The following is a 14753-nucleotide window of genomic DNA, read 5'->3' as shown; positions in this document are numbered from 1 at the left end:
GTCCCTCGTAACAAACAATTTTTTCACTGGGTATAAGTTTACATTTTTACATCAAAATATCCCACAAGTTATGCCCCCCATGACGTTTTCCCTTAAAGAACGTATGTCCACTAGCCATAAGTTCGATTACTAAAGGCCAAAACTTAAAGACCAGCCCATTTGAAGGTCAAAAATTGAAGACCAGCTCATTTGAAGAACAATTCGTGCAATTGCATCTGCATTACCACATGCAAGTAGGAGCCTCAAATAGGCGAGTTGGATTATACTTTGACAAGTTAAAATGGGTTACATCATGACATCTAATGTTTGTTTGGTTCAAGATTGATGTGTTAGTTTGAATTAAACAGTGGATCATAACCTAACTCGTCAAGTCAAAATAATTTCTCGTTTGGTTTGTTTGTTCATTTATGATTTATTTAGTTACCATATCAAACTAATAGAATTTTTTTCTTTTATTTATCGTGACTATATCAAACAACCCAAATCCATAAAAAAAAAATTGTATTTTGTAAGTTCTCTTATGGGTCAGTCTAAACTCTACAGTCTACACAGTCTAAATTGGCATAAGGTTTTAGATGTCCAAACTTAGGCTATTGTAAAATGACACCAATCGACTTGTTCAAATTTGGACGATTGACAATTTGACTGAATTATGGATTAAGTTTAACATCTTGGCTTTAATCGCTTGTTTCACAGGCCGGGTCTCACTCAAAATGTTTACCTTCCAAGAGAGTAATGTCTCAACATTTTATCCTCCTCGCACCGTTGTGTGAGATTTCACTGGATATGTTGTTGTTGTAGGTTTAACATCTTGCATGCAAGATAAGTACAGTAATACAAATGTACATATCTACTAATTAAGTTCACATATATTACACAAAAAAAATTTGAGTGTAAACCTATTCGTATTCACTTATTCCAAATTCTGAATTTTCCTTTAATAATAGTGCAGGTTTCTATCCTATCCAAGTAAATCCCCGTCGTCACTTAAAAAAGAAATGAAACTATAGGGATGAACGTAAAAGAAATGTAGTCAAAATTGTACAAAGAAGCCACTTTTTGGACCGCTTTCAAATACTAGCCAGTATTTAAAATTCATTGAAAAATAGTCACTTTAATGCGGAAACATCATGACAAATTCAAACTTAAACAAGTGAAAATTTCACGATATTGTGCTGATATTAAATTCCATTATAGCAAATGGATTTCGAGCTTAAAAAAGGTGAAACTCCATGACAATGTCTTGGAATAGTGTCATGTTTTGTCCCGCATAAAAATAACTAGCTATTTGTCAATGAATTTTCCAATTACAAGTTTGAAAATGATTATTTTTAAAATTTAGCCTTAATTTATTCCTTCCTCGTGGTCCATCACATGCAGAACTAGGAAACATAGGTCCGTGATGAGTAGTCCTTCAGTTTCCTTTTACGTCTTTGCATTCTCAGTCTTTGGCTTTTATTACATCTTTTTGTCACATTTTGTTTGCTATTTTTAGCTTTCTATATGTAGACTACAGCAGAATAAAGCTACTCTATATACACATTATTCTTTGGGAAATAATTAGTCCGTAGATTTTATAGTATAGGTCGATAAGGATATGAATTAAGCCAATAAGTGCAAGGTTGATGTAACTCTCACTGTAGCAACAGTGTGCAAATTTATCATATCTCTTAAAGATCATTTAATACTCCTTTGTAGCTACAGTGAGTAATCAATTGCTACATATTGTTAAAGTACAAGTTCTTTGAATAATACCAATAGCTTAAAACAGTATAGTTCGAGTTCAAAGCACATGGTACATACCATACTCAATGCACGATAAATCCGTACTAGATGTTTATAGTATCAAAGTAAGTAATTTAAACTTGAGCAATTGAAAATTCAAATGAAAAAAATATATAACTTCTTAACCATGATTAAGCGAAAATTGTATATGAAAGACACGTCTTGATGAAAAATATATCTTGTTCATCAAAGAGATTCAAAGACTAATGTACCTAGACATTCGACAAGATGATCAGGGGTGGAGCTATAGTATTAAAGTATGGGTTCACACACCCAGTAGTTTTGGCTTAGACCAACCTATATATGTATTAGGAAATTAATTTAACTGCGGACATAGTAATCAAAATGAGTTATTGAATCATGTTGAGTTTAGAACTCATAAATTTCATATTTGGCTCTGCTTTGATGATGACAGAGGGGAATCTGCAATACTTATGATTCAAGCGAACTCAATAACTTTTATTCAAACTCTATATTTGCACTAAAATATTTACTAAATATTTATCTGAGAACCCAATTATTATTGGATACTATTAATTTGAGTTCGATGTAAAAACCCATAAACTTCAAATCCTGAATCTGCCTCCTACGACGGTAGTGTGGAACTTGAAGCTATAAGGTTATATTGAGTGGTGGAGTCATTGGAGTTTAAAAAAAAAATAGATATATGGTCCGTCAATGTACATTAAAAGTACGTCAAAATCAGAGAAAGTGGATAAATTAAAGAAGCTTTTTATGTTTTGGAAACATTATAATTAAAAGCCTTCTGAAATTACCACAGTGTTCTTTTTACCCTAGATATAACGTATGTACACAGAGGAAGCTGTTTTGATCAGTTATTATACAGATAAGAAAAAGAGGTACCAAGAAAATGAGTCGGTGTGATTCTTCCAAGATTATATATATGTGGAACACAAAAGCCAAAGGATAAATCCAAATTGAAGTAACATCATAAGATTTTGGAATTTTGATAGCATTAATTTACTAAGTGTTAAAAAGGCATTGAAAATAGACTCAAGGATAACAGTTACAAAAATGAAAAGTAGTTGAGGTGACAGTAACAGAGTTCGAACTTGATACGTAAGAGATAATAAATGCACATTATCACTGCATACAATAGTATTATTTCTTCGTAAAAATTGGTTTGAGAATATGAACATAGCAGCATATGTTTACAAGAATACTCTTTTAATTTCCTAATACCAGTTTTCTTCTTAAATTGAATTAGTTTCCAACTTGATGGTTTAGGAAAAACAAAACATTATCTATAGTATACTCTTTGTTTCCAAATTTATATTTACTGTTCTAATTTGCGGAGTGTTTAACTGGTTACTCCCTCCGGCCTAAAATACTTGACCTGTTTAGCTCCCAGAGAGTCGACTATTTTAATTTTGACTGGCATTTTAACATGTATTTTGTCACCATATTGATATGAGAAGAAATGCAACCTATAGTATTTTTTGTATAGTTTTCAACTATCTAACTTTTAATTTTAAACTATTGAGTTGAGCTAATGTAATTTAGCTCCGAAATTAGTCAAAAAGACTCTCGCAAATGAAACGTGACGAGTATAATTTGGGATGGAGGGAGCATTAAATAAAACACTCAGTGTGGCTTATAAATCATGAGTTCGAATCATGAAATATAACGAACCATGTACTAATGCTTGTGTTATGATAGGCAACGTACATCCAAAGGCGGATATAGCCCTTTGGTACCAAATTCATTTGCCTCTAATACTTTTGGTGAGCTGCACAAATTTATATATGAAAATTTACTAAAATTGTAATAAGTACTTATGAACCCATAATTGTAAACATATAATGGGTTATATATATGGTAAGAACCTTAAACATTAAACTCATAAATTTAAATAATGGATTCGCCTATATCTACATCGCATTCCTTTGAAGTGTGTCCCTTTTGCAGACCCTAAGTGAACATTTAAGGAGAAATAAATCGTAATTTAAACAACGGAAAAAGACAAAATATATCCCTATACTATCATAGATTGATTAATTGGGATAATTTCTATAATATACAATTCAACATAAAATATTACATCCACGTAGCCATATTTTAATTTACATCCGAATAGCCTTTTTTGTTTTGTTTTTTGCAACAGTGTTTATACAGACGATATACAACATTATACAATTATTGTAGACAATATATAAACCTTGTATAATAATATATAAAAGGGTCATTTCTGGTAATATTAGAAATATGGGCCATTTCGGATAAATATTTTCTTCAAATAGAATTAGAGTGTTATTTTCCCTAGTTTGAATATACATTTAGTATCACTATCCGTTTAGTTAAGCCACTATTGTTATACTACGACGAAAGTACAACAATACAACATGATTAGGAGATCTTAGTACAAATTCAAGAAAGGATCGATGTACTGTATATTACTCCTATATTAGGGAATATGTACTTCCAAATTTGTCCAAGCATTGATCACGAGAGTGTAAAGACCTCTCTCATGAGTGCTCTTTGTACAAAGGTATCTTCTTCATATAGTAGCACTTATAGGTACTTTTTATAGTTGGATTTGAATAAAATTTCTTCACCTTTAATTAGAGATTTTAGATTTGAGCCTTGAGAATGAAAGAAGTCTTAGTACGGATACGCGACGCAAATCCGAATTAATCGAGACTCTAAAAAATATATGAACATCATATGAAGAAAAGAAGGTAAACTTATTTATTCACATCCAATGTTTATGCTAAGCAAATAAAAAAAAAAATGTGCTGCATATAACTTTTTCTGCAAAAAATTAACCATGATTAGGTAATAGTATTCTCACTTTAATTTATGTTTCTCATAATAAAATTATTTAATTTTGCATAAATACCGGATAAATCTAAGTAGTTTTTCCAAGGGTGGATCTAGACCTTCGATGCTACTGATTGTTTGAGGCTTAATGTCCAAACTTCAGTTTTCTTTGTGTTTTGTACATAAATACACTTCGGTAATAGAATTCTTTAATTATCAAAACAAAACCACTAAACTTTCCACAAATATTAAATTTAAACTTATAATTTTTAAACTAGAATGAATTTTACTCTAGCGTTTTTAAAGATTGAACCCATCAAATTAAATTGAATCCGCTCTAATTTTCTCGCATACTCTATGACCACGTAACCAGTGTCATAAATCACCCACGCCTACAATTATTTATTTAATTAAAGACACTGTGCTCCATAAAGTAATTTTTATCTCCTTTTTCCATCTTTAGTCTTTTTCCTTTTTTCTTTTCTCTTTCTTGAGCTTCTGATTGGAAAAAGTTGAAAGTTGCAAAAGTTTCAATTTTCAATAGAATCTGATTCTTATTTTTTACTAAAGTCTAGAAAGTCTTTTAAGTGGGGACGCATTTCCTCGAGCTTTGACTGTTTAGATCTATCAATAATTCACTCTTTTTATTGCCTTTGTCACCAGCTTTTTGCATTTTTTTGTGTTGTGTTTGGTGGCAGGCAATTTCTCATTTGTTTCCTTTAAAATTGTTTATAGGTTTAGCTAACAGCCTATTCTACTAATAAGCTGCCTTTTAAAAGAAGAATAATTTGGTGGATTTTAACAAATACTCCTATATATAAATCTACATATATTTCAGCCGGGACAGATGTACTATTTACGATGCGAACTCGACAGGATTTTAATCCAAATCATGTGTTTGTCTTAAAAAATATGTTTAATATGTGCAAATTGTAAATTTAGAGACCAGTAAGTAGTAACTTGAAAAGACTAGAATTTAGAACTCATAAGCTTCAAATTTTGGGTGATAAATTTTCGAAATTTCATATCTCTCGCACACACATTTCCATGTGTATTTCTATGTTCATTCTGAATAATAATTGTTTGAGATATATTTTAGTATTATATAATCAATCTCAATTTTTTCAGAAATAAACGTATTTGTTATTATTGTATATCTATATCCATATATGCATATCGAAAGATTCTAACCAAATTTGAATTTGAAAATTAGGTTTCAACGATAAGGTAAGTACCTATTTCTTTGGCCGAACCTAATCCTTCGAAGGAGTAGTCCTTATCAATTACTCATTTTTAGATTCTTCCCTCCATTTTCAAAATTTATACTCCACTGCTTTTTATAGTAAATGATACAGTATCAATTTACTAATTACTACAATCCAGTGATAAAATGAGATGAGATTACTAACTTGTTGACGCATATTTATTAACTATAGTTAAATAAATATAATTTGAATTCCTAAAAAGTTTAACTAATATACATTAACGTATAATTTTTGTAATACTATCCAGTGACTTTTACTTATTACTCTCATATATATAGACAATTTGCTTCATAAAAAGTTATTTATAAGAATTTTTTGAATAATTTGATAGTTTAGATGCTCTTTTTTACCGTCGTGGGCGTAATTGTATAAGCCAGCTTGACTGTGAGACCGAATGGTCAAACAAAGATGAAAGTCGGTGCAAATAAGTTAAGCTTATTTCTAAAAAATTGTAGACTTTGAAATGTGTCATTCAGTTTTCGTATTTGTGTTGGAGCCCTGAAAATTTAAATTCGTGCCGTATAAAGCTAAAAGGAAAAAGCGTTTTATACGAGGAACTTTTTCATATTCAAGACTCGGATCCGAGTATATATGAATACATTTGAACTTCAATTTCACCACTTCTTTTTTCCTTCTACAGTTCCTTATTTTATGACAACTTTTCAACCATATAGCAAAAACTGTGGCTTGCCAATCTCTCACTTTCACTCTTTTAAAAGCCTTTCAGTTACTCCTCCTCCTTACTTTTTTCCCTTAGACAAATTTCCATTGTCTTCTCCCAAAACCTCCAAAAAAAAATCCCAATGGGCAAAACAATTAAGTAGTTGAAAAATTTGTCTGGGATATGAAAATTCGATAAAACCCACAAAGAAGAAATTCAAGAAAAGGCCAAAAGTAGCAGCTTAGCACTGCATGTTTTGGTCATTCCTGTTGAATTAACAGTATGAAAGTTTTTTTTACGATCAATGCTTACAAGTGAAATTCATTTCTAAATAAATTTTTTGAAATAAGTGTGTGAATAAATCTTTTTTATTTTTTAAAAAATTTAATCGGTATCTAACACTTGTACTGAAGAGCCTGATAAATTTAAATTTGTAGTCACGTAAGACCCATTGAAAAGGGAAACAATACTAGGACTCTAACCGAGTGTATGTCAATACATTTGAACGGTAAAAAATTACTCACACAAAATGTTTACACCAAATCAATATATGTGCTGGAATATTCAACTATCACTTAATCACAGTTCATTAATGTTCACTTAATCACGGTAAGTTATATTGATTTAGTGTAAACACCCGCGGTGTGGATTTGAACTTCAATTTCACCATTTTCTTTTTCTTTTTACGGTTCTTTTAAATGACAACTTTTCAACCATATGACAAAAACTCTGCTTATATTAGCTGTAACAGTGCCTCCCTCTCACTTTCACTCTTTTAAATACCCTTTCAGTTACTTTACGACATTACTTTTTTCCCATAGGAATTTCCATTGTCTTCACTCTTCTCCCAAAACCTCCCAAAAAAAAAAAAAAAAAAAAAATCCCAATGGGCAAAACAATTAAGTGGTTGAAAGGTTTGTTTGGGATAAGGGAAAAAATTCAAGAAAAGGGAAAAGTTGGCACTACATGTTTTGGTCATTCCGGTAGAGACACGGTGGTGGCCACCGAATCGGGTCGTTTGTGTAACGACCCGACCACTATTCCGCCGAATATTACTCCGGCGGAAGCAGCATGGCTGAGCTCTTTCTACGGTGACGAAACCGAGAAAGAGCAAAGCAAGCATGCAATTGCGGTGGCTGCTGCCACCGCAGCTGCAGCTGATGCTGCCGTGGCCGCCGCACAGGCGGCCGCGGCAGTAGTGAAGTTGACTAGTAAAGGAAGAGGTGGTACTGCCGTGCTTTGCCGTGAGAAATTTGCTGCTGCCACTAAAATTCAGACTGTTTTTCGTGGATATTTGGTATGTACAAAGTCTCATAATTGCTTAATCATTTGTTTGTTCATACTAGAACTAGCTCTTTATTTAATGTAAGTCTTTAATAAAGTACTCCTACCACTTGCATTTTTGATATTCTCGAGGATATATATGATGAATTTAATTCATATACATTTGGCAGTAGAATATATTTATACTATTAATGTATTTTAACCTGCCGTAGCCGTTGATGAATTTAGAATATATCTTATTAGATTCAATTTTAAGATTTTTATCATTGAATTCATCGAAATTTTAAAATTTTGAGGTCAGAATTAAGGCGCGTTTGGACAAACAATTTTCTTGCTTTTTCCAAACTTCTTTTTTTCCACAAAAACTTTTTAGTTATGGAGTAACTTTTAACTATTTGAAAGTTGAGTTTTTCAAGTGAAAAGAATTTCTCCTCACAAAATTTTAACATTTTTTCGACTAAAATGTATGTCCAAATATAACTTCAGTTTTTAAATACCTTTTTTTAACTTCAAATATTATTTTTTTTGTTAAAAAAATCACGAAATTCATGTCCAAATGCCAATGTAGTGTTTGTTGACTTTTTTTTTTTTTTTTTTTTTTTTTTTTTTTTTGATTTCTTATATGTATATTCTTTATGTCAAAAATGAAATATATGGTCCATCCGCCTCCAGTTTTAGTTGATAATCTGTTTTACTTTTTAAATTGATAATCCTACAACCGACGAACAATTATTTTGTACTTATCTAACATTTAACTCTGGTAATTCATAGAAATTAAACTCGTGTATATATATATTTATACAGAATTCTTTTTCTCATAGAATTTTTGTTCTTGAAATGTTTGAACAGGCAAGAAAGGCATTGAGAGCACTAAAAGGATTAGTGAAATTACAAGCATTAGTTAGGGGTTATTTGGTAAGAAAGCAAGCTACTGCTACACTTCATAGTATGCAAGCTTTAATGAGAGCACAAGCAAGTTTTCGTGCCCAAAAAACTAAAGGAGGCTTCTTCATTAATGAACAAATTTCTCATCCTCAATATCAATCCAGGAAATCACTTGTAAGATCCCTAATTTTTTCTTCCCTTCAATATTTAGTGCTTGTGATTTTAGAATTTACCGTCCGTGATCTTGTTATATGTATATATACCGAAAAAAAAAAAAATTAGGTGTATGTATGTACACTTACTTGGAGTTAAAAGTAATGGATTTAGTTGAATTTAGTAGCGGAGCAAAGAATTTATTAGGGGATGCAAAAAAAAAGTTGTAATGTCACACCTGGATTTGAGAGGTGTGTGATTAAAACTAATTTTTTAATCCATTTGCTAATAGATTAGGATTTTTTCATATATCAAGAGGATTCAACATTTACTTATAACCCAAAACTTATTTCCCCCCTATTTACACATTATAGGTTTTAGATGAAAGGGATTCAATTGAACCCCGTTTGCTTCTTTGTGTGTTTAATCTTTTTATTTTGAATCCTTTTAGTAAAAAATTTCGCTTTACCACTGAGGTTCAACTAAATTAAGTATCTTTCGACAAGAAACATAGATATATAGTGAAAATCCACTACAATGTCAATGAATATCATGTTTGGTACCATAATTTCAAAAATAAATGAACTTAGTACTAAAAACCTTAAAAATTATCTGTCAAGTCTAAATTTTGAATTCACGCTTACCACAGAACCTATCCTAAATCCGCCTCCGACGTTTAACTTTGTTTCCATTGATTTATAGGAAAAGTTTGAAAAATCAAGAAGTGGAAGTACAATGCAAATGCATAGTAGAAGGCTATCTTCTTCATTTGAGGCTAACAATATAAGTGAAGAAAGTGCAAAAATTGTGGAAATGGACACTGCCCGACCCAAATCAAGATCCAGAAGAACAAACACTTGGGCTTCTGATTCATGTGATGATGATCCATTTGAACCAGTTCTGCCTTCATGGGCATTAGATTGGGCCCAACAATCAACAGCCCAAAGTACACCAAGGTTTGCAAATTCTTGTGAATCCAACACCACCCCAATTACACCAGGAGCCAAAAGCGTTTGTGTTGAAAGCCATTATTTTAGGAATAATTATTATGACAATAATTATCCTAATTACATGGCTAAAACAAAATCATTTAAGGCTAAACTAAGGTCCCATAGTGCTCCAAAACAAAGGCCAGAGGCAATACCTAAGGTGAAAAAAATGTCATTAAATGAAATGATGGAATCAAGGGCTTCATTAAGTGGTGTTAGAATGCAAAGGTCATGTTCAGTAGCACAAGAAAAAATCAATTTCAAGAATGCTGTTATGGGCAAAATTGGAAATTCAATAGAGTTCACAAGAGTACAAGAAGAAGAAAGGGACTACTCAAAATGGTGAAAGTTACAAGAAAAAAAAAATTCCAAGTAGAGCTAGAGGCTATATAACTGTTTTCTTTTTTGAAGCTAGACATAGAATAGATATAGGACAAAAGGGAATATTTTGTGCAAAGTTACAGGACATGATGTGACTTAAGATTGCATTGAGCAAGTTTTCGAGGTTGATTTCAGTGCTAGTCAGTGTAATTAATACTAACAAGCTTGTTTTATTAGTATTGATTGATGGCTTAAATAATTAATCACTTATACTCACCTATTTTCTATCTTCTGTTCATTTTTCATTGTGCATTTCCATCCAAAGAATTTACAAACTAATGCAAGTTGGTTAAGAATAAGAAATATAGAATTACTACTACTGGGGCCAGAAATTATAATGAGGGAAATCATAAAAGTACAATAATGCAACACTTGAAATGTGAACATGTACTTATAGTAAATTTTTATCGCACTCTTGTCATTAACATTAAAATACTCGTTTACTTTAGGAAGATTCAGTATATATACACAATATATATTGATCATTGCCTTTTCGCACAATCTTTGGTGTTAACGCTAAAAGCATGACGGAGCTTAGTCCACATTGAGAAAAAATGTTCGTAATGAACATATCCTTTATGGTTGAGTCTGTCAAAAATACGGATCTCAATAATATAATTTTTTGACGAAGAGATACAAATAAACTTCCTCCATTACAAGTAGGCACGCACATGTATGGAATATGTTATTTCAAAAACAAATGTTTTATTAGACAACTTGTGTTTCTTAAAGAAAATAATGTACGCATTTGAGAGCACAAATGTCAATGATACTTCTTGTCTTTTTTCTGAAAGAACCAATAGCTCTATTAGTAAGATGGATAAATGATTTCCCCAAATTATGTGTTAAAGTAGGTTCCACATTTTGAAAATAGTGAGATTATTTGTCACTACACAAAAATTGATAGTGGTTGGTTTCAAAATGGGAAATGATTGGCCCGATTACCCGGATGGAAGTTTATCATTTTTGGCTGAGAAAGAGATAGCTTTCTACATCCTATGGTTAACAGTATTTGTTTCTATTTACTAGTACTTCTTTGTCATCTTTTGGTGCCAATTGTGAGGAGCTAAGCATTTCTACATTTTTGTTTTACTTCTATTTTACTTCTTTTTTTCCCTATGTAATTTAATCGAAACTTTTTGTTCCTTTTTGGGCCAATAAGACTCGTGGTCGTATTCATTAGTGGAGGATGCATCCTCTCTACTCAGCAGCAAAGCTATAATTTTTACTAAGAGGGGTTAAAATATAAAAAAGTAAATATATGATGAAATTAAGGGGGTTCAAAGCATAGTAAAAAAAATTCTTTTTATGTATTTACACAGTGTAATTTTTCAGTGAAGGGGTGTCGGTTGACACTCCTTGGATGCATGTGGCTTCGCCACTGTCTCTACTAATACCAAGGGTCTCCGGAAACAGGCTCTTTACTCGTATTTCTTATGCCGAGGGTCTTCCGGAAATAACATCGCTACCTCCCAAGATAGGGATAAGCTCTGCGTAGACTTTACCCTCCCAGATCTACTTTGTGGAATTTCACTCGTATGTTGTTGTTGCAGCTCTTCTTCATTTCAATGTAGTATTTTCAACATTGATCATATAAATATAAATGTTAAAACCTACTACAATTTCAACAGCTATGAATTTGAATTCAAAATTTTAATGTGCGATAAATTCAACACTAAAAGCTTTAAAGTTGAAACTATCAAATTTAAATTTTATATTCGTCTTTGTTATTCCGGAAAGACAGTGATGTTTGCTTGCAGATTAAGCTTGAAAATGGAATTTGTCTCAACTTAGAAGTTGACGTTTAGTTTATGAATTTAACAACAAAATTTGAACTTGAACTTGAAAGAAAAAATTCAAAGTTGAAGTTGAGGTTTGAAGATTATTATATTGTGTGATGTCTTCAAATTTTCACTTTCACTTACAAATTTTAAATTTTCTACAATTTTTTTTTATATAAAAAAAAAACTGCAATTATCCAAACACAACTTTCCACTAACTTTTTCCAACTTCAGGCTTCAACTATATGTCGAAGTGGGCCGTGATCTTTGTGATCCATTAAGCATTGCTTCAAGTAATACTGGACTGCGTCTTCCTTCCAATGAGGCCCATATGTAGCTTGTGCAGGGTCATTTGCACTTCATTTTTCTGCACGGATTGTCCGTCAAAGGCATTGGTCTTTAATTTTTGTCCCTCAAATTGCTAGTCATTAATTTTGTGTTTCGCTTAAAAAAGTAATCGAAAATACTCTGAAGTTTTGGGTTCGAAATCCCACTCAGTAATAAAAAATTAAAAAAATAATTTCGCAACGCAAGGTTTCGCGAAAATTCTGGCTTTGCGAAATTTTGCAAGGTAGATTTTTTTTTTTTTTTTTTTTTTTACTCTGATGGAATTCTACAAAAGTTAGGCCTTAGCCCGAATAGGCCTAATTTTTCTACGAAATTCTACGTTGCATTTTTTTTTTTTTAATGAGCAGGGATTCAAGCCCAGAACCTCGGAGTATTTAGGCGAAGGATAAATATTAAGGACCAGCAATTTGAGGGATAAAAATTAAAGACCACCCCGAATAAGGACAATCGTGCAAATTGCCCATTGCACTTTTGTTCCTATTTTGTGCTGGTCTTTTATTTTTGTCCCTCACGGCAAACAATTTTTTTGAGGGGTATAAATTTATATTTTCGCATCAAAATAGTGGATTTATTTTTCACTACACGAAATTCATAATAGTTGATTTCAAAATTCAATGATGGAAGTTTATTCCTTTTGGCTGAGAATGAGATAGCTTTCCACATCCTATGGTTAACAACATTTGTTTCTATTTAATAGTACTTCTTTATCATCTTTTGGTGCCACTTGTGAGGAGCTAAGCGTTTCTGGTACTATTTTTTTGTTCTAATTCCATTTTACTTTTTTGTTTTTTTGTAAGTTACCTTCTGTTCTTTTGTGGGCCAATAAGATTAGTAATCAATAGTGGCGGATGCAGCTCTTGTTCATTTATGTCACTCATTAATAGTTCGGCTTATTTATGCCATCGTCGTTATCAAAAAGGCTCATCTATGCCATTGCCGTTACCAAAATGGCTCATTCATGTCATTTTTCATTAACACCGATTTTACAATACCAGATATGACATATGGTCTCCAATTAGAGGTTCACGTTGTTTAATTAAAAATAGCATAAGTGAGCCATTTTGGTAACGGCGATGGCATAAATGAGCCAAACTATTGACGAGTGGCAAAGATGAGCCATTTTCGATAGTTCGATGGCATATTTGAGCCTTTTCCGTTTATTGTTTAATGTATCAGTAGATATATAATGACATACACACGATATACAAAATACATACAAGACATACCATAAAATAATTGTATTTTTTTTTTTTTGTATGAGAATTGTATGAATTATCGGATTGTATATATTTTGTAGAAAAATTAATACTTTTGAAAAAGGCTTACTGCATATGCGGCCCCCTAAATTCTCATTTGCAATTCTCAACTAAGTACCGTTCTTATTGAACCCCTGAACATGACCAAACTATTTAGGGGGGCGCATATGCATTAAGCCTTTGAAAAACAAATTATTCCGCTAAATTAGAGAATTCCGCCTCAAATCTTGTATCTCTAGGTAAAAGTCCCCTCAATCTTCAACTATATGTCAAAGTAGGCCCGTAATCTTTGTGATCCATTAAGCCTTGATTCAAGTATATGGAGTTTGTGAATCACTATACCTTTCATACTAGTATTAGAATCTCACCGCTGATAATATTAAAAAAAGTTAATGACAGATTATGGTATGATTTGTTTGAGCACTTTAGACTATATTCTTTAAATATCATCTTGTTTCATATTTAACACGGAAGATTTGCTGAAAGAACAGAGGTTGCTTTCATTGGATCTTTAGAGAGAAGAGATGGACAGTAAAAATTTATCCGGATCCAGTGTTTACACTAAATTAATGATGTGTGATATATATTTTTAGCACTTAATCATGGTTAATTAACTGAGTAAATTTATACTCCTTTCGGATAAAAAAAAGAGTCCACTTAGCTATTTGCACATCCCTTGAAAAAATACTAACTCCTAGACAAAAATAAGTAATTTGATTAAACTACCCCTAATTAAATAGGCATTGAGATTTAATCCTATAACACTCAATAGGGGCAAATTTGGAAAAATAAGATTAATTCTTTTTTGATTTGATAAGTGGATACTTTTTTTGATCCAAGAAAAAAAATGCTAAGCGGACACTTTTTTTTTTATCCGGAGGGAATATTATTTGGTGGAAACACCCGGTGCGGATAACTATTTACCGAGATGCTTTGAACATATAAATATTAGACGCAGACGTGCATATCAATTCATAGGAGGTATCAAAATTTAAACTTAATAGTTTTCACCTAAAATCTCACCATTGAACATAGTACACATAATGAATTATAAGGTTGAAATTTAATATTTTTCAAAATTTTCGTAATTTTTACTTGAATATATATACTCTGGGTCGAATATATTCTATGTGCCCATTTCGTTGATTTTAATTCTGAAAAGAAGAAAAAAATCATAAAAGAAA

General features: G+C 31.7%; 1 protein-coding gene across 1 annotated transcript; it reads left to right on the top strand.

Moving 5' to 3' along the window:
* The first annotated feature begins 7267 nt into the window (after window positions 1-7267).
* On the top strand, window positions 7268-10404 carry LOC132030957 (protein IQ-domain 26-like). The gene is made up of 3 exons (XM_059420764.1): window positions 7268-7789; window positions 8626-8835; window positions 9517-10404. Exons 1-3 carry the CDS (start codon window positions 7379-7381, stop codon window positions 10147-10149), a joined length of 1254 nt encoding a protein of 417 aa, XP_059276747.1. The 5' UTR covers window positions 7268-7378; the 3' UTR covers window positions 10150-10404.
* Window positions 10405-14753: the final 4349 nt, after the last annotated feature.

Source organism: Lycium ferocissimum, chromosome 9 (assembly GCF_029784015.1).
Source record: "Lycium ferocissimum isolate CSIRO_LF1 chromosome 9, AGI_CSIRO_Lferr_CH_V1, whole genome shotgun sequence".
Taxonomy (NCBI): domain Eukaryota; kingdom Viridiplantae; phylum Streptophyta; class Magnoliopsida; order Solanales; family Solanaceae; genus Lycium; species Lycium ferocissimum.
Note: the sequence above shows the minus strand (reverse complement) of the source record. Positions and strands in the feature narration are given on the sequence as shown.

Excerpts from the sequence above, each read along its gene's own strand:
- LOC132030957 (XM_059420764.1), top strand. The coding sequence starts at position 7,379 with ATGGGCAAAACAATTAAGTGGTTGAAAGGTTTGTTTGGGATAAGGGAA. Across the intron at positions 7,790-8,625 it reads CTGTTTTTCGTGGATATTTG|GCAAGAAAGGCATTGAGAGC; the intron begins GTATGTACAAAG and ends ATGTTTGAACAG. Across the intron at positions 8,836-9,516 it reads ATCAATCCAGGAAATCACTT|GAAAAGTTTGAAAAATCAAG; the intron begins GTAAGATCCCTA and ends ATTGATTTATAG.